Source organism: Crocuta crocuta, unplaced genomic scaffold (assembly GCF_008692635.1).
Source record: "Crocuta crocuta isolate KB4526 unplaced genomic scaffold, BGI_CrCroc_1.0 scaffold104, whole genome shotgun sequence".
Taxonomy (NCBI): Eukaryota; Metazoa; Chordata; class Mammalia; order Carnivora; family Hyaenidae; genus Crocuta; species Crocuta crocuta.
In genome coordinates, this window is record NW_027529998.1 from 66,022 (window position 1) to 92,558 (window position 26,537).

Here is a 26,537-nt window from a genome sequence, read left to right on the forward strand (position 1 = left end):
TCTTGGATTAGTATTATAAGGGTCATAGGAGAAGGAGAGAGAGAAAAGGGGGTAGAAAAAATTACTTCAAGGAATAATCGCCAAAAACTTCCCTAGCCTGGCTAAGGAAACAGACACTAAAATCCAGGAGACACAGAGAACTCCCATTAAAACCAACAGAAGCAAGCCAACACCAGGATCTATTAGAATTAAATTTACAAAATATGGTGAGAAAGAAATCTTCAAAGCAGGAAGACATCCTTCACTTATCAGGTTAGCTGATAAGGTTAGCTGGTGATTTTTCAAAAGAAACCTGGGAAGCCAGAAGGGAGGGATGATATATTCCACGTGCTGCCTGGGAAAAATATGCAGCCAAGAATACTCTGTCCAGGAAGGCTATCATCCAGAAGGGAAGTAGAAAGAATTTTCCAGACAAGCAAAATCTAAAGGAATTCCTCACCACTGAACCAGCCCTGCAAGAAATGTTAAAGGGGAATCTTGGAGTGTAAAGAAGACACTAAAAGTGACACAGAAAAAGGATCACAGAAAATCTAGAAATGATGACACTACATAATAAAATAGCAATAAATATGTATCTATCAATAAATACTTTCAATGAAAATGTACTATACACTTCAATCAAAACTCTTCTTAGGGTCTCTGAATGGAATAAAACAAACAAAAACAACAAAAATAAGCCCCAGGACTATCTATATGTTGCCTACAACAGACTCAATGTAGACCTTAAGATACTTACAGCTGGAAAGTGAGGGTGACAGAGAAACGTTGATCATGCAGATGAAAGTCACAAGAAAGCCAGAGTAGCAACACTTCAAATGGACAAACTAGATATTTTTATTCTTCTATATTTATCCTGCTTTTGTACCAGAGTAAGCTGGCCTCCTAGGATTATTTTGAATGCATTCCTTCATTTCTGTTTGTAAGCTTTTGATTAAGATTGGTTTTTTCCCCCTGTTTTTAATGTTTGTTAGAATTGACCAATGAAGGCAAGCGATTGTGGGCTTTCCTATGCCAGGAGATTTTTTATTGCATATTCAACTTTTATTTTTGTGATTGGTCTAAGAAGATTTGTTATTTCTTGAGTTCAAGATTCACATTTCAATCTGGTAACTTGTGCATTTAAAAAAAATTAGATTATTTTCTATTTTGTCTAACTTGTTAGTATATAATTGTTCATAGTCATGTTATCAAACTATATATTTTTGTGGTTATCTGTTATGTTGTCTCTGTTCCATTTGTCCATTTGGTGTTTGAGTCCTATCTCCTTTTTTCTTCATTAATGTAGTTAAAGCATTTCCAGTTTGGTTTGTTTTGAAAAACTTAGGCATCCCTTTCAATGCTATGGTTTATTCTGGTCCCTATTTTATTTCTATTGTTTAAGATTTTAGCTTTTTTAAATTTTTTTTTTTTGAGAGAGAACATGCAAACTGGGGCAAGGGACAGAGTGAGAGAGACAGAATGTAAGACAGACTCCTCACTCAGAGTGAAGTCCTACCAGGGGCTTGATCCCACAACCCTGGGATCATGACCTGAGCCTGAATCAGGAGTTGGATCCTTAACTGAGTGAGCTACCCAGGTGCCCCAACTATTTTATTTGTTTCTGATTTTTTTCTTTGGCATTTTCTTCTGCTTCTGAGTTTAGCTAAATTTTATTTTGGGGAATATGAAGAAGAAAAGTTGAAGGACACCTGGGTGCCTCATTCAGTTGAGTATCCAACTCTTGATTTTGGCTCAGATCATGATCTCAGGGTTTGTGGAAACAATCCCTGCATGTGGCTACATAATGACTGCTTGGAACCTGCTTATGATTCACTCTGCCCCTCTCCTTGGCTTGTGCTTTCTTGCTCAAAATACATACACTTAAAAAAAATGTCTAAATGTAATCAATTTGGGAAGTCCTTTCCTGAGGGTTTCTACCACCAAATAATCCCTCCTTGTTTCAAAGACCCTAATTTTGATATGCTCAGGACAGTCTTTATCCAACCATTACTGTTCAATAATTATCACATAAATACATAATTTGAAGCAATGTTTTATGTGGAATGCACTTAGGAAGGCCTTTTGTGAGGGCTTGATCTTCAATAACTACCAAGGTGTTTATACTTGAGACAGAACCTATGAAAGCAATGATTCCAGAAAGAAATATTCACAAGGGTCAAATCCTAAGAAACTTCAATGAACTCAGTTTTCAGATACCATATTAAAAGAAAGAAATGTCACAGTCTTTTATCAAAGCTTATATGTCTTTATATGCCATTGTGTCCTTCCTAAAGATTTACAAATGTAGTGAATGTGGCAAAGTTTTAACCAGACTTCCAAACTCACTCAAAAGCAGAGACTACCTACGGGGGAGAATCTTTAAAAATGACAAGAATGTGGCAAAACCTTTTCCCCAGCACTCCAACCTTTCTGAACATCAGAGAATATTTAATGGGAAGAAATATTACAAAGGTGAATAATTTTTTGAATTCTTTAAGCATTCTTTACACCATCTTTGACATCAGACTATACATACTTAGGAGAAATCCAACCAATGTACACAACTCAGGAATGCCTTTCACCGTAATAACGCCCTGATTAAACATGACTGAGGGCATACTGGAGAGAAAACTTACAAATGTAAAGACTGTTGCAAAGTCTTTACACAGAACTCAACATCAACACATCAGACTGTGTATCCTGGATGGAAACCCTAGAAATGTCACAAATAGGGAAAATACTTTCTTTTCAATATTACTTTCAGGTGGCCTTGGTGGTTCAGTCGGTTAAGTGTCCAACTTCGGCTCAGGTCATGATCTCACAGTTCGTAGGTTTGAGACCTGCGTTGGGGTCTGTGCTGACAGCTCAGAGCCTGGAGCCTGCTTCAGATTCTGTGTCTCCCTCTCTCTCTGGCCCTCCCCTGCTTACACGGTCTCTCTTTCTCAGAAATAAAACACTTTTGGGGTGCCTGGGTGGCTTAGTCGGTTAAGCGTCCGACTTTCGCTTAGGTCACGATCTCGCGGTTGGTGGGTTCGAGCCCCGCGTCGGGCTCTGTGCTGACTGCCAGCTCAGAGCCTGGAGCCTGTTTCAGNTACACATGACCGTAGATGTTGAAGATGAAGACAGCTTCTGCACACTAGTAGTCAGAGCCAGCAAGGCGTGTGGTGTGGTTCCACAAAGCACTGGTACCCCAGGTATACAGCCCCCCACACCTCTGATCCCTATGGTTGATGACCTCCCAGGCATCTTGGCTCACAGCGAGCAGGGACTTCTGTCCCTTCCGTGCAGCCTCACGGTGAATCTACCCCTGGGCTCTCAACTGTTTGCAAGACACAGATTCGTTGGGAAGCAGACCACCAGTCATCAGCAGTGAGTAGGTCTGTCTCAAATAGGCCACTCAGTTTTTAGATTACATGTCTCTGTTGTTTTACAGCCTATGTTATTTTCCTCCCCCATCCTGACCTGAGTGGAAAGAGGATTTTTATAAGTTGTACTCACCTTTCACATTGGCTCAACTGAAAGATAATTCATTCATTAGTACTTGTTATTCTGTTGTAAACCATACCATGAAATGTTGATGTGTACTTACAGAAAAGAAAATGTAAACAGAGGGGTACCTGGCTAGCTCAGGCAGCAGAATACATGATTCTTGAACTCTAGGTTCTAAGTTAAAGGCCTACATTGGGCGTAAAGATTACTTTAAAAAATTTTTTCAAATACAACTTTTCTGAGTCTGGATGCCTCAATCAGTTAGGTCATGATCTCACGGTTGATAGGTTGGTGCCCCATGTGAGGCTCTGTGCTGACAGCTTAGACCTTGGAGCCTGCTTTGGATTCTGTCTCCCTCTTTATCTCTGCCCCTCCCCTGTTGCACTCAGTCTCACTCTCTCAGAATTAACAAAGAAAATTTTAAAAATAGAACTCCCCTACAACCCAGCAATTCCATTACTGGGTACTTACCCAACGAATACAAAAACAATACTTCAACATTACTATAACAGCATAATTTAAAATAGCCAAGAAGCCCAAGTGTCCATGAGGAGAAAAATAGATAAAGAAGACATGGTGTATACAATGGAATATTAGTCATAGAAAGGAATGAAATCTTACCATTTGCAAAGATCTGGATGGAGCTAGAGAGTATAATGGTAAGTGAAATAAGTCAGAGAAAGACAAATACCATGACTGCCCTCATGTAGAATTTAGGAAACAAAACAAACGAGCAACAGGGAAGAGACAAAACAGGAAAGAGATTCAAGTATAGACAACAAATTGAAGGTTGCCACAAGGGAGGTGGGGGGGGGTTGGATCAAACAGGTGATGACAATTAAGGAGAGTGTACTTGTTATGCTGAGCTGAGAGTGATTAAAATGAAAAGTTTTCCGAAACCCTTAAAAAATAAAAGAGAACGTGTATTTTGTGCTCTGTATGCAGTAAGTAGGTTGATGCACATGTCTCATAAAATAGCTCAGACACCCTAGAGTGTCCTCGGATTTTTCCATTTCTTCCCTCTGGTATTTTCTGCGCCCATCATTTTGCTCATACGTGTTACTCGTGGCCCAGTGTACCTGCCCCACCCGCAGGCATCAAACCGTGTTCCATGCAGGAGAGGAGGCAGTGTAATTCTGACAGGACTTAGAGAATTCACTTTGAAATCTTTCCTTTTTCATTCAGGAAGGCCCTCTTCCCCAAGGGACTACTCCCTTCAAGTCTTTGACCAGAAATGTGATATAAAGGCTAGTCTAATTAGAAATAGTAGTGCCAGTGGACACATAAGGTATTTGCAAGTGGCTCTTGTTCTCTGAACTGTTTCACAACATCAGAAAAAAGGCCATCACACTTTTACCTGAAATTAGCCCTTAAAATTTAGAGTATCCTGAAACTTAGTGCACAGGCATTTATTCTACATGCAAATGGACAGCCGATGAAGAGCTGCTTATATCTGTAGTTATTTATGGTCTTACGGTAAAAGCCATCAAGTAGAGATTTATACTGAGAATGCTATATTCCTTTCCTTTATAATATATAACATTTATGTCTTGTATACATTTCATTATTTACTTCATAAAATATTTAGATAAGTTCCAATTCACTTTAATCTTGATTGCTTTCATTCAAGAATATAAACATTCTCGATCCTAGGAAGCTCAAGGAAGCTTTTAAGAATTGAGAGAAGGGATAAATAGAAGAGGAACCCAACACAGATTGTGTTAGAGTCCGTTTCACTTCCGAATAAAGTAAATGTGTTGTGTATGGTTCTGTGAGAGAGAGAGAACAGGAGCATGATCACAGAGGGTTTGTAAGAGTGACTTATCTGTGGAGAACTCAAGGATGATCTATGACTTAGTTACTGCAGAGGTTCAAATTTAGCCTTCATCAGAATCACCTAGAGCACTTGTAAATCTTGGATTAGTATTATAAGGGTCATAGGAGAAGGAGAGAGAGAAAAGGGGGTAGAAAAAATTACTTCAAGGAATAATCGCCAAAAACTTCCCTAGCCTGGCTAAGGAAACAGACACTAAAATCCAGGAGACACAGAGAACTCCCATTAAAACCAACAGAAGCAAGCCAACACCAGGATCTATTAGAATTAAATTTACAAAATATGGTGAGAAAGAAATCTTCAAAGCAGGAAGACATCCTTCACTTATCAGGTTAGCTGATAAGGTTAGCTGGTGATTTTTCAAAAGAAACCTGGGAAGCCAGAAGGGAGGGATGATATATTCCACGTGCTGCCTGGGAAAAATATGCAGCCAAGAATACTCTGTCCAGGAAGGCTATCATCCAGAAGGGAAGTAGAAAGAATTTTCCAGACAAGCAAAATCTAAAGGAATTCCTCACCACTGAACCAGCCCTGCAAGAAATGTTAAAGGGGAATCTTGGAGTGTAAAGAAGACACTAAAAGTGACACAGAAAAAGGATCACAGAAAATCTAGAAATGATGACACTACATAATAAAATAGCAATAAATATGTATCTATCAATAAATACTTTCAATGAAAATGTACTATACACTTCAATCAAAACTCTTCTTAGGGTCTCTGAATGGAATAAAACAAACAAAAACAACAAAAATAAGCCCCAGGACTATCTATATGTTGCCTACAACAGACTCAATGTAGACCTTAAGATACTTACAGATGGAAAGTGAGGGTGACAGAGAAACGTTGATCATGCAGATGAAAGTCAAAAGAAAGCCAGAGTAGCAACACTTCAAATGGACAAACTAGATATTTTTATTCTTCTATATTTATCCTGCTTTTGTACCAGAGTAAGCTGGCCTCCTAGGATTATTTTGAATGCATTCCTTCATTTCTGTTTGTAAGCTTTTGATTAAGATTGGTTTTTTCCCCCTGTTTTTAATGTTTGTTAGAATTGACCAATGAAGGCAAGCGATTGTGGGCTTTCCTATGCCAGGAGATTTTTTATTGCATATTCAACTTTTATTTTTGTGATTGGTCTAAGAAGATTTGTTATTTCTTGAGTTCAAGATTCACATTTCAATCTGGTAACTTGTGCATTTAAAAAAAATTAGATTATTTTCTATTTTGTCTAACTTGTTAGTANTTTAAAAATTACATTATTTTCTATTTTGTCTACCCTGTTAGTTTATCATTGTTCATAGTAATATGTTACCAAACTATATATTTCTGTGGCTGTTATGTTGTTTCTGTCCCATTTGTCCATTTGGTGTTTGAGTCCTATCTCCTTTTTTCTTCATTAATGTAGTTAAAGCATTTCCAGTTTGGTTTGTTTTGAAAAACTTAGGCATCCCTTTCAATGCTATGGTTTATTCTGGTCCCTATTTTATTTCTATTGTTTAAGATTTTAGCTTTTTTAAATTTTTTTTTTTGAGAGAGAACATGCAAACTGGGGCAAGGGACAGAGTGAGAGAGACAGAATGTAAGACAGACTCCTCACTCAGAGTGAAGTCCTACCAGGGGCTTGATCCCACAACCCTGGGATCATGACCTGAGCCTGAATCAGGAGTTGGATCCTTAACTGAGTGAGCTACCCAGGTGCCCCAACTATTTTATTTGTTTCTGATTTTTTTCTTTAGCATTTTCTTCTGCTTCTGAGTTTAGCTAAATTTTATTTTGGGGANGATTCTCTCTGCCCCTCTCCTTGGCTTGTACTTTCTTGCTCAAAATACATACACTTTAAAAAAATGTCTAAATGTAATCAATTTGGGAAGTCCTTTCCTGAGGGTTTCTACCACCAAATAATCCCTCCTTGTTCCAAAGATCCTAATTTTGATATGCTCAGGACAGTCTTTATCCAACCATTACTGTTCAATAATTATCACATAAATACATAATTTGGAGCAATGTCTTATGTGCAATGCACTTAGGAAGGCCTTTTGTGAGGGCTTGATCTTCAATAACTACCAAGGTGTTTATACTTGAGTCAGGACCTATGAACGCAATGATTCCAGAAAGAAATATTCATAAGGGTCAAATCCTAAGAAACTTCAATGAACTCAGTTTTCAGATACCATATTAAAAGAAAGAAATGTCACAGTCTTTTATCAAAGCTTATATGTCTTTATATGCCATTGTGTCCTTCCTAAAGATTTACAAATGTAGTGAATGTGGCAAAGTTTTAACCAGACTTCCAAACTCACTCAAAAGCAGAGACTACCTACGGGGGAGAATCTTTAAAAATGACAAGAATGTGGCAAAACCTTTTCCCCAGCACTCCAACCTTTCTGAACATCAGAGAATATTTAATGGGAAGAAATATTACAAAGGTGAATAACTTTTTGAATTCTTTAAGCATTCTTTACACCATCTTTGACATCAGACTATACATACTTAGGAGAAATCCAACCAATGTACACAACTCAGGAATGCCTTTCACCGTAATAACGCCCTGATTAAACATGACTGAGGGCATACTGGAGAGAAAACTTACAAATGTAAAGACTGTTGCAAAGTCTTTACACAGAACTCAACATCAACACATCAGACTGTGTATCCTGGATGGAAACCCTAGAAATGTCACAAATAGGGAAAATACTTTCTTTTCAATATTACTTTCAGGTGGCCTTGGTGGTTCAGTCGGTTAAGTGTCCAACTTCGGCTCAGGTCATGATCTCACAGTTCGTAGGTTTGAGACCTGCGTTGGGGTCTGTGCTGACAGCTCAGAGCCTGGAGCCTGCTTCAGATTCTGTGTCTCCCTCTCTCTCTGGCCCTCCCCTGCTTACACGGTCTCTCTTTCTCAGAAATAAAACACTTTTGGGGTGCCTGGGTGGCTTAGTCGGTTAAGCGTCCGACTTTCGCTTAGGTCACGATCTCGCGGTTGGTGGGTTCGAGCCCCGCGTCGGGCTCTGTGCTGACTGCCAGCTCAGAGCCTGGAGCCTGTTTCAGTCTGTGACTCCCTCTCTCTCTGACCCTCCCCTGCTCACGCTTTCTGTCTCCTAGAAATAAATAAAAATCTTAAAAAAAAAAAAAATTTTTAAGAAATTAAAAAATAAATAAATGTTACTTTCACGTAAAAAGAGGTTCATCGACCATAGAAACGTTAAATATGTAAAAAATTGCAATGTATGTAATAAAAAAGGAAATCCAAGTAAACATCTGAGAATTAACAGTGAAAAGCACTAAGCATATACCACTTTTCAGACGTTAATCTAAATCGGATTTTTATTATCGAGAATGATAATGATCCAAGGTTAAAACCCTTGGATCACTGAGAGTAGAGCCTTCAACATACAGGGTTAAGGATTCTGACCCATATGCAGTTGAAATAGGTATCACTTTTGATCCCCCCCAAATGAAACTTAATGGACAGAAACCTTACTGAGGACATAAACAGTTTAAACAACACATATTCAGAATGTGAAAAGTAAAGCCACGGAGCCACAACTCTCAGAATATGTATCACATGAACAAGACTAGCTGTTTAAGGTCTGTAAGTCTGTATTTTAAACAAGAACCATGCAGTAACCTTGCAGCGGCTTGTATAGACTACATTTAGTTGATTATTTTCATTAGTGAAACCCACTGCTTTCTCATGTGTTAACAGTGATCTGTAATGAATGAAGTATTATCATTGCACCAACCTTAACCCACTGTATATTAAACAAGGTTGTAGGTAAAGAGCCTATAGCTGTGGGACACCTGAGTAGCTCAGTAGGTTGAGGATCTGACTCTTGATTTCAGCTTAGGTTGTGACCCCAGGGTTGTGGGATTGAATCCTGAGCCCTGCCTCGGGCTCCCAGCTGAATATGGAGCCTGCTTAAGATTTTTTTTCTTTCTCTCCCTGGCTCATGCACCCTCCCCAAGAGAAAAAAAAAGTTGAAATAACTTACGGATTGTCTAGTAGATAAAAATAGCATACATAATATGTTATGACACAAAAATAAAGGATTCTGTAGGGTTCTATAGAGCATGTCATCTATTTTTGTTTTCTTTTCAAACAAATTTTTACATGTTTATCTTTAAGAGAGAGCGAGGGAGCGAGAGAGCATGCACACATGAGCTGGGGAAGGGCAGAGACAGAGGAAGACAGAGTATGTGAAGCGGCTCCCTGCTAATATCACAGAACCCGATGCTGGGCTCGAAGTCACAAGTGGGATATCATGACCTGAGCCAAAGCCGAACACTCAACCGACTGAGCCGCCCAGGCACCCCAGAGCATGTCAACTATTAACAGAGAGAATAATACTTTTCCTCCTCTAGTTTGGATTCTTGGTCTTTTTAATTTTCTTAATTGTTCCGTCAAGAATGTCCAGTACTGTTTAATGAGAGTGGTCAAGTTGCTTCATTACCTTGTTTCTGAGGACATAAGAGAAGCTTTTAGTGTTCTTTTAGTCTTTTACTATTGAATATGTGAGATTTCTGCTTTTCATACATACATGGCCTTTATTAGGTTGGGGTGGTTTCCTACTTTCTTGAGTGTTTTTAATTATAAAATGGTGTGCAATATGCTCACTCCCTATTCTGTATCTATTAGTTTGATCACACCAGATTTCATCTTCATTATGTTAATGTGGGCAGTCTCAAATGTATAATTTTCCATATGTTGAAACACCCTTGAATTCCAGGAAGAATTTGCACTTGATTTTGTTGTAAAATGGTAAAATGAGCTTTCGATTCAGTTTGATTTGTATTATGTAGTTTCATAAATATTCCCAGTAGGTGGCACTGTGTTCTCTTCTCTACTTGTAGTGTCTTCCTTTGGCTGGGATAACCTGGTAACGCTGGTGTTACAGAGTGTGTTTCCATAATCTCCCTTCTGTTTACTCCTTAGAAATGTATGTATGAAGAGATCTGAAGCACTCCCTCATTGTTTCTATGAATTATCCAGTGGCTTCATCTGGTACAGGACATTTATTTCTCAATGTTTATTTTAAGAGAGAGAGGGAGAGAGAGAGAGAGGTAGCCAGTGAGCACCAACAGGGAGGGGCAAAGAGGGAGGAAGAGAGAGAATCCCAAGCTGGTGCAGCACGGCCAGCACAGAGACTGATGGGGGCTTGAACCCACAAACATGAGATCATAACCTGAGCTGAAATCAAGTCAGATGCTCAACAACTGAGCCACCCAGGTACCCCTGCTTTTTAAACTAGTACATGTAAATCCATTAAGATGTTCAAAAGTATTTTGTCTAATGTCTGACTTTCTCTAGAGCAGACCCTCATCTCCATTACAATGAAAGCTGTTATGCTTCTCTTAATCTTACATTTACCCTTGGTGGAAACCTGGTCAAAAGCTTAAAATTCAAGATTTTCTTTTAATTCTAGGTTATTCCAAAGATTATTCCAAAACTTTTCTTATGAATTTTCTCAAAACTTTCTGGTCTTTTTTAAGGGCTAAAAAATCTTCAGTCTAGCATGTGCATGGAATCTACGGCATATTGTTAAATTTCCAGATTACTACTTCGACACAGATTAACCTAAAGCTGTTTTCTACATTTGGAGGCACTGCCCTTGGGACAGAACTTTTTTTTTTTTTTAACAAATAGTTTATTGTCAAGTTGGTTTCCATATAACATCCAGTGTTCATCCCCACAAGTGNGTAGTTCCATCCATGTGGCTACACGTGGCCAGATTTCATTCTTTCTCATTGCCATGGAGTATTCCATGGTATAGATAAACCACATCTTCTTGATCCATTCGTCTGTTGATGGACACTTAGGCTCTTTCCATGTTTTAGCTATTGTTGAGAGTGCTGCTATGAACATTGGGGTGCATGTGCTTCTATGCCTCAGCATTTCTATATCCCTTGGGTAAATTCCTAGCAGTGCTATGGTTGGGACAGAACTTCTAGATTTTAAGTACAATTTTTGTTGTCGTTTAAAAAATTTTTTTTAATTTTTTTCTTTTTTAGGAGGCAGGGAAGGGACAGGGAGACAGAGAATCTGAAGTAGTCTCCAAGCTCTGAGCTGTCAGAACAGAGCTGGTGCAAGGCTTGAACTTGCAAACCACGAAATCATGACATGAGCCTAAGTCAGATGCACTACCAACAGAGCCACCTAGGTGCCCCTCTTGTTGTTTTTAATGTGTATTTATTTTGAGAGAGGAGAGAACTCCAACCAGGCCCTGTATGGTCAGCCCAAAGCACCAGAAGGGAATGGATCTCACAAACCGTGAGAGAATGACCAGAGCCAAAATCAAGAGTCTTATGCTTCACCTACTGAGCCACCCAGGTGCTTCATCAGGTCAAGGACAGTTTTGTGTGTTTCACATGGCAGAATTTGGGTTCCCAGTTCTCCAGTTTACATTTCCACACACATTCGTTGCCAAGTGATTGTTTGAAGGGTGCCCTAGCTGAGGGGAATTTGAGGGAGACACAACTGCTGGCCTATAAAGCAGACTCAAGCCAGAAATACTGAACTCAGACTCTGCACCTTACAAGACTGGCAAAGAAAGAGTGCCAATCATCTTTGGGTGACCCTGTGGAGAAACAGGCAATTTTAGTATTGGGGGTGAGCTCACTTTAATACCTGTGGAAAGCAATTTAGTACTATCTAGCAGAATTCTGTGTGCTTTTTCTTCTCTTCACCAGAAATTTCCACCTCAAATTTAGCCTACAGAATACTTGCAAACTCGCAAAGCAAGGACCTACAAGTATTCACCATACCTATGTAAAAAATGAAGATTGAGATAACCCAAATCCTTTGGTAGAAAACCAATTAAATGGAATAATGCCCAAATATGAGGAAGAAGGAAAATTATCTACATTTATAATTGTATATATATAGAAAAACCACTCTGAGAGAGTACTTAAGAAAGCTTTTTATTTTGGGAGAGTAGGAATAGGTGGATACATGGATAATTCTATGGATAATAATTTTATAATCATGATAGGTAGACTTTTCTATCATTTTAAGATTCTGATTCATAGGAGTGTGGTATCTATTAAAAATTTGAAAGGAAGTATGGAAGTGTTACCTAAGAAAATACTGTTTATTCCAATATAGCAATAACCAGGATTCTCCCCTTAGTTCATACTCATTATATTGCAGTTGTTGACAGGTTTTCAAAAATATCCTGCCCAGTATTGTTGCATTTAAAATGTGCCCAAAGCCACAGAGAACCACCATGAGGAGACCAAGATCCACTAGCAATTTCTTCCCTAGAAACTGAGATGCCTCTTGCCCACAGCCTACCTCATCCCAAATGAGCCCCTCCCCAATCTATGGAGGCTTGGGCCCCAGTATTGCCTCTTGTCCTGGCAACCAATGATTCTGCCATGGCAGGCCTGCAGGCAACAAATGTGCAAGGCAGACCGCCCTTTGTAAGTAATGAAGCCCTCTTACCACATGTTGCTGCACCAACTTCCCCTTGTGACACTCCAAATCCGAGGAAATTTACCTATTTCTAGTTCTTTCAACTCAGAGGCATAATTGTTTCATAAATCATTTCTTGGGAATGTGGAGAAGAGAATTATTTTTCTTCCAAAATCGTGGGCAGGAGCTGCTTTCTGACCAGAGTATACTGGTATAATTCTCAAGGCGGTAAGGGAGGGTGTCAAAATGCCGATGAGGTACATGCCTGGTCTCTTGCTCTACTCCCTAAATGAACTTCAACAGAGTGCCAAAATGCACCTTTCATTTCCCAGTTACCCAAAAGATTTATGCTGTGTTAAAGATCCAAGATAGATGGATAGATAGATTTCTTCATGATGGAGTTCGGGTAGGTTTCACCATTTTGGAAATTCATAACCATTCTTTGGTATCTACTTCTTGCCATATAATTATCGACCATGGCCTTATTTTTTATTTCAGTGGTTTCACTTATACTGTGTCTGCCTTCACTTCTTCACTTCTGATTATAATCTTCTCTACCATTCTGACTTGACTAGATATAGTTCTGATAATTTTGGGAGTATGCTCTGAACATCAACTTTTCCCATTGTTAATTTTTCCTATTTTTGCCAAAGCCTCTATTTTCCATTTCTGTTTTAGGTTTGAATTTCCTTTCTTCTGGTAATTTTGAGTCCATAGGGTGCTTTCCTGATTCTTCTCAGATATAAGAAATTGATTTGTGCTACAGAAAGATATGTTACGGTATTGTCTATTAAGCTATGTGGTCAGTTCCTGTGTGCAAGTTTATATGTATCCATGGAAGAGTGAAGTCCTGGTGATTACTTCTCAGCTATCTTCCTGATGTTTGCTGATTGATTTTAAGGTTATTTATTAGAAGTTGTCAGTACATTCACCTAGGAGTAGTACCTGGAATGATTTTACTTTCTATTATTTGATCTCTTTCAGCTATATTTTCACATGGCACCCAGACATTCCTGCCAAAGCCATGCCTAGAAGCTTCTTTCCAAAACGTGTCAACGAGTGGCTATAAACATAGTTCCCTTGAGAATGGACATGTAATGACAGACTGCAACAAGGATGGGGAGAATGAAGGCCATCAAAGACATCTGGGGACTCCTTTTCCAGAGAACAATTATGAATGTAATAAATATGGGGAAGTCTTTCATCAAAGCACCAACTTTATTACACACCAGAGTATCCCTACAGGAGAGAATCCTTACAAATATAATGAATGTGGGAGAATTCTTAACCAGTCCTCCAATGTTGGTGATCATCAGAGGGTTCATGAGGGAGAAATCCATGACAGAGGTAATAAAACAGGGAACATGTTTAGTCATTCATCAAAACTAAATATGCATAAGACAATTAGTACTGGAGAGAAAAGGTGTATAGGTAATGAAGGTGTCAAAGCCCTTGACCACCAGCAAATGTATACTGTACAGAAACCTTACAAATATGAAGAATGTGGCAAGATCTTCAAGTTGTGCTCAGCCCTTACACAACATGAGGTAACTCATACTGGAGAGAATCCTTACCAATGTAAAGAATGTGGCAAGGCCTTTACCCACCGCTCACACCTTACTGAACATCACAGAATCCATACTGGAGAGAAACCTTACCAATGTAAAGAATGTGGCAAGGCCTTTACCCGCCGCTCATTTCTTAATCAGCATCACAGAATCCATACTGGAGAAAAACCTTACCAATGTAAAGAATGTGGCAAGGCCTTTACCTGCTGCTCACTTCTTAATCAGCATCACAGAATCCATACTGGAGAGAAACCTTACCAATGTAAAGAATGTGGCAAGGCCTTTACCCGCCGCTCACACCTTACTGAACATCACAAAATCCATACTGGAGAGAAACCTTACCAATGTAAAGAGTGTGGCAAGGCCTTTAACCGATCCTCAGTCCTTAAGCAACATCGCAGAATCCATACTGGAGAGAGACCTTACCAATGTAGAGAATGTGGCCAAACCTTTAACCGATCCTCAATCCTTACTCGACATCACAGAATCCATATTGGAGAGAAACCTTACCAATGTAATGAATGTGGCAAGGCCTTTAACCGATCCTCAGTCCTTAATCAACATCACAGAATCCATACTGGAGAGAACCCTTACTAATGTAAAAAATGCGGCAAGGACTTTAGGCACCTCTCAACCCTGACTGAACATCACAGAACTCATGCTGGAGATGAACCTTACCAATACAAAGAATGTGAGACAAGCTTTAATCACTGTTCAACCTTTCCTTATTAACACAGAATTCATACTGGAGCAAATCTTCTAAATGTTAAGACAATGACAGAATTTGTAAGGACTCCTCAACTCTTATTCCACATCCGGTAATTCATATTGGAGAAGAATGATAAATATTTGGGAATGTGCCAGACCTGAAAGCAATGCTAAACCCTGATTCCTCATCAGAGAATATATACTGGAGATGATTTTATAAATAGAATTTGGCAAGCCCTTTAATCAGAACTCAAGCATCATTCCACATCACAGAGCTCATACTACAGAGAAAACTTTAAAATAATGTGGTAAAACATTTCAGACTGTTCACGCCTTACTCAGGATCACAGTTCCTGTTAAGAAACGTTCCAAATGTAATGAATGTGGAAAACCCTTGGCTGGAACTCACAACTTCATCATGATCACAGGTATGACACAGGAGTGAAACAGTAAAATGTCCAGAGTGTGGCCGTGTCTCTAACTGGAACTCAGTCATGACTCAATATCCCCAAATGCACACTTGAGGATAATGTAGGAAGAAAAGACATTTTTAAATATACACTTTAGAAAACATCAGCATACAGAGAGGAAGGTAACTTGAAAGATATAAATATTTAGATTGTATTTACCTGATCAACTGTCCATAAATGTCACAGAAATCAGAGTAGAAAGGAGTACATTGGTCATGCTATTCAGACATTTTTCTCAATAAAAATACTTTATGGGATGAAACAAAGTTGAACACCTAGTTAATATATCTGCTGGTATGCCTCAAAATATACAAGGGATGGATTTTTAAACAGGAGTCATTAATTTCAATGTGTGCTTGTTTTACCTTGGCCCTCTTTAAGATGTTGACTAGTAAGTATTGATGTCTTTCTGCTCTCAAATCACTTCAGGAAATTCATTTATTTCCCGTGGGTGTGTGAAAGTATGTGGCTGATCTTTATGCATCAAAGATATCCGATGCCCTTCCTCCTTCAGTGGGATGCCTGTATACCTGATTTTCCATGGAAGATGAAGGACAGAATGATGTACAGTCTATAAAAGAATCTAAATGGAAATGTTGTCTATGCTTATAACGTTATGATGTAAGTTATGATGAACTAGGTGTTCAGAACATCCAAGAAAATTCTTGTCCATTTATTCAAACTAAAAAAAGTTTCTGAATGTTACAAATAAAATGGTTTACTTGCTGCCTTTTAAGGCACAAGAGGTGGCAGTCCAGTCACATACCGAGACAACTTCATAACAGCAATAGAAGTAGAGAATATCAGTTGATGTGGTTGAAATGAAGTCTTCACAGATATGAGAAAGAGAATAGCTAACTCTTCCCTAAAAAGGCATGGGATTGTACATTCAGATTTTTTAAGAATTACCTCAGGTCTCAAAGAGTTTAGTATGCAAAATGAAGGCGTTAGCAACTTAAAGGAGACAAGCCTAGTAACCACAAAGCCCAAGTCTGTAGGAGATACACAAAAGAGAAAGAAATCAAAGTACACCACTCTAGAAAACCAACAAAAAGATAAAGAGCAAATGGGTAAGAAAGGGGCCAATAACTCTAAAACAGCTAAAAACATTGAAAAGAATGACAAGAGTAACTCTATCCATACGTGTCTCAATACTTCCTTTAAATATAAAGGGACTAAATGCTCCAGCCAAAAGATATATTGGCTGAAAGGAAAGAGGTTCACAAACTAACAATATATGCTGCCTTCAGGAGACTCACTTCAGCTTTGGGAACACACTCAGGCTGAAAGTGCAGGTGTGGAAAAGGATCTTCCACGCCAATGGAAAACAGAAGAATGTGGGGGTAGCCATGCTTACATCAGACAAAATAGACTTTAAGCTAAAGACTGTAAGAAGACACAGTGAACATCCTTATAAAATACAGGGGTGACTTCATGCAGCNCGTTAGCAACTTAAAGGAGACAAGCCTAGTAACCACAAAGCCCAAGTCTGTAGGAGATACACAAAAGAGAAAGGAATCAAAGTACACCACTCTAGAAAACCAACAAAAAGATAAAGAGCAAATGGGTAAGAAAGGGGCCAATAACTCTAAAACAGCTAAAAACATTGAAAAGAATGACAAGAGTAACTCTATCCATACATGTCTCAATACTTCCTTTAAATATAAAGGGACTAAATGCTCCAGCCAAAAGATATATTGGCTGAAAGGAAAGAGGTTCACAAACTAACAATAGGTGCTGCATTCAGGAGACTCACTTCAGCTGTGGGAACACACTCAGGCTGAAAGTGCAGATGTGGGAAAGGATCTTCCACGCCAATGGAAAACAGAAGAATGTGGGGGTAGCCATGCTTACATCAGACAAAATAGACTTTAAGCTAAAGACTGTAAGAAGACACAGTGAACATCCTTATAAAATACAGGGGTGACTTCATGCAGCATTTTTAGTTACATGGTGTTGGGCAGAAAGCCAATAAGGTTCCCCCCATTTTTGTTTGGGAAGGATACCGATAGTGTGTTCGTGTCACTCCTAAAGTGTTTAACACTTAAAACCAACACATTTTTCCATCCACTTTGGTGGTTTTCTGCAGGTACCTGAATTGTAGCTTCTGTAAGGTTTATGAACATCTGTATCTTAGGAGTCCCCTAACTGGCTAGTTGATACTAAAAAACCTATTCCTGTGGTTTGAGGGTTGGAGGAAAAAAAAGAACCCTGAATGCCACTTCGAGAAAGACCTTTTGCTTTGAGGTTTTGATGAGTGTGAGAAAAAACTATTGCAATGAAAATCTTGGTACTCTACTGTAACAAGTAGCCAATAGTTTATCAAAACCAACTTGTAGAGGCTAATAAATCTTTTGCACAGTATTTCATTTGCTAACTTCTTGATGTAATACATTGCATTTTCCCCCCTTTCACAGGTCATTGAATTTACATTGTTCTCTGATATTTTCAGACCCCAAATAAATTATCTTTTCAGGCGCGTTACCATACCACCACTCTAAAATTTCTAATATTAATATTAATTGCACATGATCAACTTTTTATGGATCACCTTTGCAATACTTGTGATAGTGGATTTACTTCCCGTTAGGTTCTTTCTGAAATGTACGTCTTTAGATGGGAAAACCTTATGGTCTACCTCGTTCACACTTTTTAGACACAGTACGTGTGAATTGAGGATTTATACATTGTTGGGAGCCATACTGAAGTCACTAGCTGAGAATACTTGTGAGGTTAAGGCAGGCTTGCAAGATGTCCCACCATCGGGTGGTGACCACTAGCTGCCCCTTTTCTTATGGTTTGTGCTGGAGCACTGTACCCTGGATTGCTTTGTTACTTGAGATTAGGAATGGCTTGTCCCCTTGTTCTGGCCCTGGTATGATGATTTCATCTGGTTAAGGACTTTGATATGGAGAGACATTAAAGTTCAGTGGCCTGCGAATCATGATTAGAACTAAGTAATTGATAACTTTGAAAGGTCAGATCCTGCCCTTAGTTCAACAATAAAATAATATGCCCATATAGAGTAACACGCTATTCCTGGGCATGGATGACGTGGGAACTATGGGCACTGTGGCTAATGCTAAAGATATCTTCTTTTAAGGTTGTGAGAGTAGACATTGTGTCTCTGGCAGATCCTGTTTTTCTTGATATTTTCCTTGAGTTATAAATAGATTAATGACCCTTACTCATAAAAGTTTGACCTTTATGTATACAATTCTGTTCATTTCTTGGTAAAAGGTTTTTGTCAAGGCTATGCTGGAAACATTGTAATCATCATCTACTAAGGCAAATGCCACTTGTTCCCTGTACCTTCACATATAAATAAAGTTTATTTATTTATAAATAAACTGAGCAGAGATGCCTGCCTGATGACCGGAAACAATCTCTGGACCCTTGCATCACTCTCTCGCTGACACAGTCCATCCTTCAGGGACCCCTGGAATGGCTGGAGCAGGATTCTGGCAATACATTATATACACATTCACTAAATAGAACACATTAATCCTTTCATGTTGGAGAAAGGTAACCAGCACTGTCCTTATGATTTGTGTTACATTAAAGCTGCAGATTTGTTGGGGCGTCTGGGTGGCTCAGTTGGTTAAGCATCCGACTTCAGGTCATGATCTCACATTTCGTGGGTTCGAGCCCTGCGTCGGGCTCTGTGCTGACAGCTAGCTCTGAGCCTAGAGCCTGCTTTGGATTCTGTATCTCCTTCTCTGACCCTCCCTTGCTCACGGTGCCTGCCTCTCTCCCTCAGAAATAAATAAAACATTAAAAAAATAAAGCTATATATTTGTATATTCATGTAGTGTCTGCATTGAGAAGACATTTAATTCTGTTTATTGCTTCTTACTCCCTGAGCTACATAATAATCTCTTTGTGCATTGGATTGTTGTGTTGATGTGGTCAAATTTTAGTACGTAGAAGTCAATTATTTTTGAAACTAATTTTGTTTGTTAAATATATATAGAAATCTTTCATAGTTTAAGAAATAGAACCAGCTTTCCCTAAAAAAAGAATAAATAGAAAATAGTCAATTCAACAAAAGGATAGAACTTTGGTAAGTATTTATCCACTCCACATAAAAGCGCCTAAATATAAAGGAACTATTAACAGACAAGGAGAGGAAAAGACCAGGAGTACAGTAGCAAGGGACATCAATAGTGCACTTTCCCATAATGAATAGATTATCCAGGCAGAAAAATCGATAAGGAAATATCAAACTTCAATTCCATTAAGTAGGTGGTCTTAGAACATTCCATCCAACACCTGCAGTAAAATACTCTTGTGTGCACATAGAACATTCTCAGTATCTATTCTATGTTGGCTCACAAAAATCTATCTTAGTAAATTTAAGATTGAAATCCTATCAAGCAGGGTGCCTGGATGACTCAAAAGTGTCCAACTCTTGACTTTGGCTGAGATCACCATCTCACAGTTCTTGGATTTGAGCCCCACATTAGAGTCCACCATCTAGTGTAGAGGCTGCTTGAGATTCTCTCTCTCCCTTTCTGCCCCTCCCCTGCTTACATTCTCTCTCTCTCAAAAGCAAGAAATTAAAAAAAAAAAAAAAGAAAATACCATCAGGTATCTTTTCCAACCACAATGACAAAGCTAGAAGTTAATTAGAGCACAAAACAAAACAGAAAACATATCAAGTGTGTGAAAACTAAGCAAAATGCAACATTCATAAAAGCCATGACATGAAAGTAACTCGGGTCCACTGTCAGATGAAGAGATAATGTGTGTGTGTACAGTATATGCTGGCTATAACAAACAATACTGTACTTCCTTTTTGAAAGAGGTAAAGGGAGTGGCTCCTAAAACTTCTCATCACACCCAAGAAAATCCTAACTATAAGGTGATGGATGTTAACTAGATTTATTGTAAATACTTTGCAATATATGCCTGTATCAAATCCTTAAGTTGTACACCTTATTCTACTATAATAGGTCACTTATCTCAATACCCGTGGGGAAAAAAGCCTTAAATCAGCACATTAGTGGTTGTGCATACATGAGGATCTAAGAATGAGGATGGTGACCCAGAAGATACAGGCTTCATGAGACCCTCGTTTTTAACTATACAAGACCCTTAACAGAAAGTAAAGCTAAGTCCACTGAAATTCACACTTACTAACAAGCAATTGTGTTTTTATTAGCTCCTAAATACATGATGATTGGTTATGGTAGTGATAGAAAATAACTACATTAGGCATCTCATTAATTATAATATAAAAATTATAAACTCTGTTTATAAGAATATTTAAATAAAGTAAAAACCATTGATTTCTCCCAACCAACAATAGTTTGATCTTCAGAAATCACTATTTTTCAAGTAGAGGTGGATCCTCCCTCTTATGCAAATTCAGCGTGTATGTTTAATTGCATTCAAAATTCTTTAACACAGAAGTACTAAATATCTTGTGCTTGGTTCATTGTTTATGTAAATATTGTCACAAACTTATTCTCAAATTGCTTTTTTAATGCTACTTGAAGGTGGTATTTTCACACCAGTAGACATGGACCTCACACACACAGAAAAAAAAAACAACACATCATACACCACGGTAATTGTTAAGAAGACATCTATGTTCATACATTTACTGGTTTGTATGCTTCCCTAGTTGAACATACCTGTATCCTGCTGTCACACACATCATGAAATGTGATCTTTCATGTGTACACATGTGACTTAACAGGGTGGTTCTGGGAGACGAGACTGCTGCCTCATGACTGTGCATTTTTACCATGGTTGGACTATGTTTAGATTTCCCTTGCAGACAGATTTAAAACAAACACAACATAATATCCTACCAACTAGGTTTCCACAGTTCAATAGGGAAGCCATAGCTTAGGTGGTTCTAAGGCCAAGGAAGCCTCGTAAGGAAACAGACTGAATTAGCAGTCGCTGCACTGGAGCAGAAGAAAATGAACTTAAGAACAATTACAGTCAACTAGGCCTTCCAAACATATGGGAAATGCTTAAGGTGTATGCAATCCAACACTCTCCTTCCTCTGCTTCCACCTCCTTTCTGTCAAAACCTTACCACTACCTCCTACAAGTGGAGCATGCCTAACCATCTCGATAGATCAATTAAATGGTTAAATGCACCCTTGAAATTGCGAATGTACATCAGCTCATCATTTACTACCACACAGTATCACCTTCCATTTGACCACTTTTCTCACAAGGCCTATTCGACGTTCCTGCCCACTTGCATTATGGGCAGAAGAGTCAGTGTGACATCTTTCATTGTCCCTCACCACTCACTTTTGCACGGGTGCTGAAGACACCAGTGAAACTCTACCCTCACTTGCCCAGACTTTACTCTGGGTAATGGCTCCCCTCATCACCTGCACAGATAGAGGTTTCCACTGAGTGCTGCACATGCACACAGGGGACTGGTAGCACAGACCGCCCCCTCAGGACCAAAACCTACAGGCACGTGCTTCTATCACCTCCCCAGGGCTCCACAGCACCAACCTTGAAGCTTGGCTCAACCAGGTGCGTCATTCCCACCTCCAGCGGCCCTTCTAAGACACCACCTCCACTCTGACTCCTGATGCATCATTTGGGGCCAACATTGTGGGCACAGAGGTCAGATGCCCCTGAATTTGCATTGGGAAGAAACCCTCTGCCTAAATGGAGCCTAACCGAATTTTCCCTTCAGATTCTGTCAAAAATGACCTGGTAGGCCATGAAATTGCCCTCCATGCCTCCACAGCCAGTCCCTGATCCTCCCTTCTCAGAACACCTCAGAGAATAGGTTTCCTGGCAGCTCTACCTACTGAGTGGCCCAAGTTGTTGTTGACACGGTCTTGATGCTCAGACTCAGATCTAGGAGAGCAGAGGATGTACAACTTAATGAATCCATTTCACCTTGTAACCCAAAGCATCCCATCTTCTATTTCTGGGATGTCCATTGAGAGTCCACATTCAAAATTAGCCAAATATAGGGGCACCTGGGTAGCTCAGTCAGTTGGGCGTCCAACATCGGCTCAGATCATGATCTCGCGGTTTGTGGGTTCAAGCCCTGCATCGGGTTCTGTGCAGACAGCTAAAAGCCTGGAGCCTGTTTCAGATTCTCTGTCTCCCTCTTTCTCTGCCTCTCCTGCACTCATTCTCCGTCTCTGTCTCAAAAATAAACAAACTATCAAAAATTTTAACCAAATACAGGGCACTTGGGTGGCTCCATTGGTTAAGTAGCTGACTTCTGCTCAGGTCTAGATTTCACAGTTGGTGGGTTGCAGCCCTGCACTGGGCTCTCTGCTGACAGTTCAGAGCCTGGAGCTTGCTTCAGATTTTGTGTCTCCCTCTTTCTCTGCCCCCCCCCCACTCTTTTTCTGTCTCCAAAAAAGAATAAACATTATTTTAAATAAAGTTAACCAAATACATAAGGAAAATGACTGACCTATGAAGTATCCCTCTAATCCACCCTTCTTTTCTATTTCTTAGTCTTTTCTCTGTATTTGTGCCATCATTGCCAACAATGATGGTTTTCAGATTTGTGCCATCGTTTTTAAGGTTACTTATGATGCAAAAGAAGAGAAACCATCTCTAATCCCAGGAAGGATCACCCAGCATCCAAAACCCTCCTGGAAAACCTGAATGTGCAGTACCCAATTCCCAAGTGAGAGATTTTCACAGGCCCCTCAAAGCAATGAAGCACCAGTCAAATCATACAGACCCTCACTGGCCATGGGGAGGCTTTTGGGTTTCACTGTGAATGCCATGGAAGACACTGGCATAGAAGGTAACTCTTTAGAGGATGTAGGAGCATGAGAAGAGAGAGACAGCTCATGTCCCTCTGTGACCACTGAAGAAATAAACCTAGGCTTCTACAATCAGTCCATTGAAGCAGAGCTTTCAAAGCCACATTTTAACATCAAGTCTTTCTTTTCACTTTTGGCCCTTACCTCTGTCATATGCTTCATTCATTCCCACTTACCTGGGTGTGTGGTTACAATCTCCTTTCTCTCCGTGCACAGGGCAATTTCCTTTTCCAAAGATCTTGCCCAGGTCAAACATAGAGACAGCAAGGCCTATTTATAAGAAAAAGAAACATGATTCTTGCTGGTGAATCTACAGTTTCAAATCCAGCCCTGTGCTCCAGAGAAACAGCACATCACAGAAGGATACAGAACATGGTATCTCCAAATGCTGTTTCCTGGTGGCATCTTTAGAACACTTAGGAAGGCTTTTCAATGTTCTACTCCTTCACTTTGGTTTAAACTTTTTAAAAATGTTTTATTAATTTCTGGGAGACAGAGAGAGAGGGATAGCGAGCATGAGGAGGGGAGAGTCAGATAGAGAGGGAGATACAGAATCTGAAGCAGACTCCAGGCTCTGAGCTGTCAGCACAGAGCCCGATGCAGGGTTCAAACCCAGGAACCATGAGATCATGACCTGAGCCAATGACAGATGCTTAACTGACTGAGCCACCCAGTCGCCCCTCCTTCACTCTAATTTGAAGTACTACTGAATCAAAAATAAAGAATAGATATTGGATTTTGAAATGTGTACAACAATATTCGAGGCCATTTAGGCCCTAGAATTATAACTAATCTACAGAGGTCACAGATAAGCTCAGATAAAAGGGAAGGTTAAATTGAAGATAAAACATCATGAATATTTCCTTCTTTACATCAACAAATGCCTGGTTAGTTCCTTTTTGCAATGATGTCCTTTGTCATTTGTGCTGAGCTACTCTTTCAAATTTTAAGACACTTGGACATACCATAATTAAATGATACTGGTTGCCTTTTGCCGAAAATAAGAGTGATAAATGAGAGAGTGTCTCTGACATTGTGCAGAAAAAAATGGAATTAAATTTTTTAAATGTTTTATTTACTTCTGAGAGAGAGAGAGAGGGGCAATGTAAGCAAGGGATGGTCAGAGAGAGAGAGGGAGATACAGAATCTGAAACAGGCTCCAGGCTCTGAGCTAGCTGTTAGCACAGAGCCCAAGTGGGGCTCGAACCCACGAACCATGAGATCATGACCCGAAGTCAGATGCTTAACCGACTGTGACACACAGGCACCCCGAAAACGCAACCTTAAGAGATCAAGAACTAACACAAACTTGTATTTGCAAAACCCAAGATCTCTAGTAAACAAAGGAGCGAGCTTTCATTTTCTGGGTGAATCTGGGAGAAAGACCCTTAACCAGGTGAAAAAAATTATCATTAACTGCAACAAGACAAATTGGTACCGGTGGCCTGCTGCATAGAAGGACTCAGTGCTACTGTGATGTAGTTTGCAAGATACAAAACACAAATTATAATTCCAAACATGAAAATACAGCAGTTTCATGCAAATTCAAGCATAGATTCAGTTCACATCCTATAATCTTTAACATATTTTAAATAGTCTTTTTGGGGGGCGCCTGGGTGGCTTAGTCGGTTAAGCGTCCGACTTTCGCTTAGGTCATGATCTCACGGTTCGTGGGTTCGAGCCCCGCGTCGGGCTCTGTGCTGACTGCCAGCTCAGAGCCTGTAGCCTGCTTCAGATTCTGTGTCTCCCTCTCTATCTGACCCTCCCCTGCTCGCGCTCTCTCTCTCCTAGAAATAAATAAAACATTAAAAATTTTAAATAGTCTCTTTTTGAAGAAATCTAGAGAGTAAGGCTCTCTTTTTCAGAACACTCACGTATTTTGGGCCCAACAGTCATCTGGTTTGTTTGTTCATGTTCATTAACTAGTTTCCTTAGACTCAGGCCACACCCAGACAAGACCTAAGTAGTATATATTCTACCCCTTCCCTGGGGTCCCGAAACCAGACCATCTCCAGTGTGAGTCTTGGGTACCAACACAGCACCACAGTCATCTACCCAGAGGGAATATTTTCAGTAGTTGCAGGTCATGATTCATGGTAGGAGTCCATGCTGTACGGGAAAGCCGGTGGGAGAGAATGGAGAGAAGGCCCAGAGATGTAACCCAGGAATGTCCTAAGGAGCTGAATTTAACTGTCATGAAAGGGATACAAAACAAATCTGGCAGGCACGCGCACCAGAGGTAAAAAAGTAAAGGTCTGCAAGTTCTAAAATCATAGCGTTTCAGTAAGAAACGAGGACACAGTCCCTGAGCCAAGTCAGGACATTACCTGAGAAGCAGCCATGTCTTCCTCTCCCTGCTCTCGAGTGCTCATGGGGAGATAGAACGGGGAGAAGTCACACCTGTCGGCCTTTCAAGGCCTCAGCACAGCCTCTTCACCTGCTCTCATCACCTCCGAGGCAGAAGAATCCTGAAATGCAGAAAACGCCCTCTCTGTGACTTCATCACAGGAAAGATTCAGAAAAAAAGGAGCTCTTGAAGGGACACTTACCTGTGAGTTTCTCATCCCGGGTTTCAGATATCCCGCCTCCCCACAGACACCCACACACCCCGCCACAGGCCAGAGAATGGGGGCGGCACTCACCTGCCCCTTCCCAGTCCACACTGAACTGAGTATCTGTGTCTTCAACTGAAAGCTGGACACAGCCTCCCAAATACGTCCGCAGCTCCTCGTGCTTCTCCCGGGCCTCACCTGAGAATCACCTGGAGCTCATGGTTAGAGCAGCACCGATGCTCTCACTCTGACCAATAGACAGACTCCGGCAGAGGGTCCAGGTGATGCTGGTTCTTGAAACTCGCCATGGGATGTTTCTTGTAAACCCAGGCTGATCAGCAGTTCTGTGCTTTCAAGTTTAATTTGCATATAAATCATGTGGTCCAGGTCTCATAGGAGAGATAGTGATTCTGCAGGTTTGGAATCGGGTCTGTGACTTGGCATCTTCCACCGGTTCCTTGTTAGTGCTGATGCTGCTCCCCCGCACCCGTGTTTAGTGGCACTGCACGAGAGATGCAGCACAGCACACCTGAGCCCCCCACAGCCACCATCTGACTCAACACAAACAACTCCTGCTGAGTTCCCAGGGAGGAGTTTGCCACCTCCTTTCCTCTGTGGTGAGTCTACTGTTGGTTCCCAGCAAAGACCACTGTCACCATCCTGCAGGACCACATGCTTCACCGCACTTCACAGTTTACAGACAGAAGGCTCTGAACGCTCTAATGTCTGAGTAGGCCTCTATTTGGATAA

General features: G+C 40.1%; 1 protein-coding gene and 1 long non-coding RNA gene across 2 annotated transcripts in view; one reads left to right on the plus strand and one right to left on the minus strand.

The window, feature by feature from the left end:
- Positions 1-15,011, plus strand: part of LOC144231110 (uncharacterized) — a 28,579-nt gene extending 13,568 nt beyond the window's left edge. The window contains 1 exon segment of the mRNA XM_077763498.1: positions 13,696-15,011. Coding sequence (XP_077619624.1) covers positions 13,696-15,011 — 1,316 coding nt within the window.
- The window catches only part of LOC144231104 (uncharacterized), a 40,850-nt gene extending 17,350 nt beyond the window's left edge, over positions 1-23,500 (minus strand). Inside the window, exon 1 of the long non-coding RNA XR_013334984.1 lies at positions 23,412-23,500. This is a non-coding gene — a long non-coding RNA (uncharacterized LOC144231104). The remainder of the gene's footprint in view (positions 1-23,411) is intronic.
- Between the last annotated feature and the right edge of the window lie 3,037 nt (positions 23,501-26,537).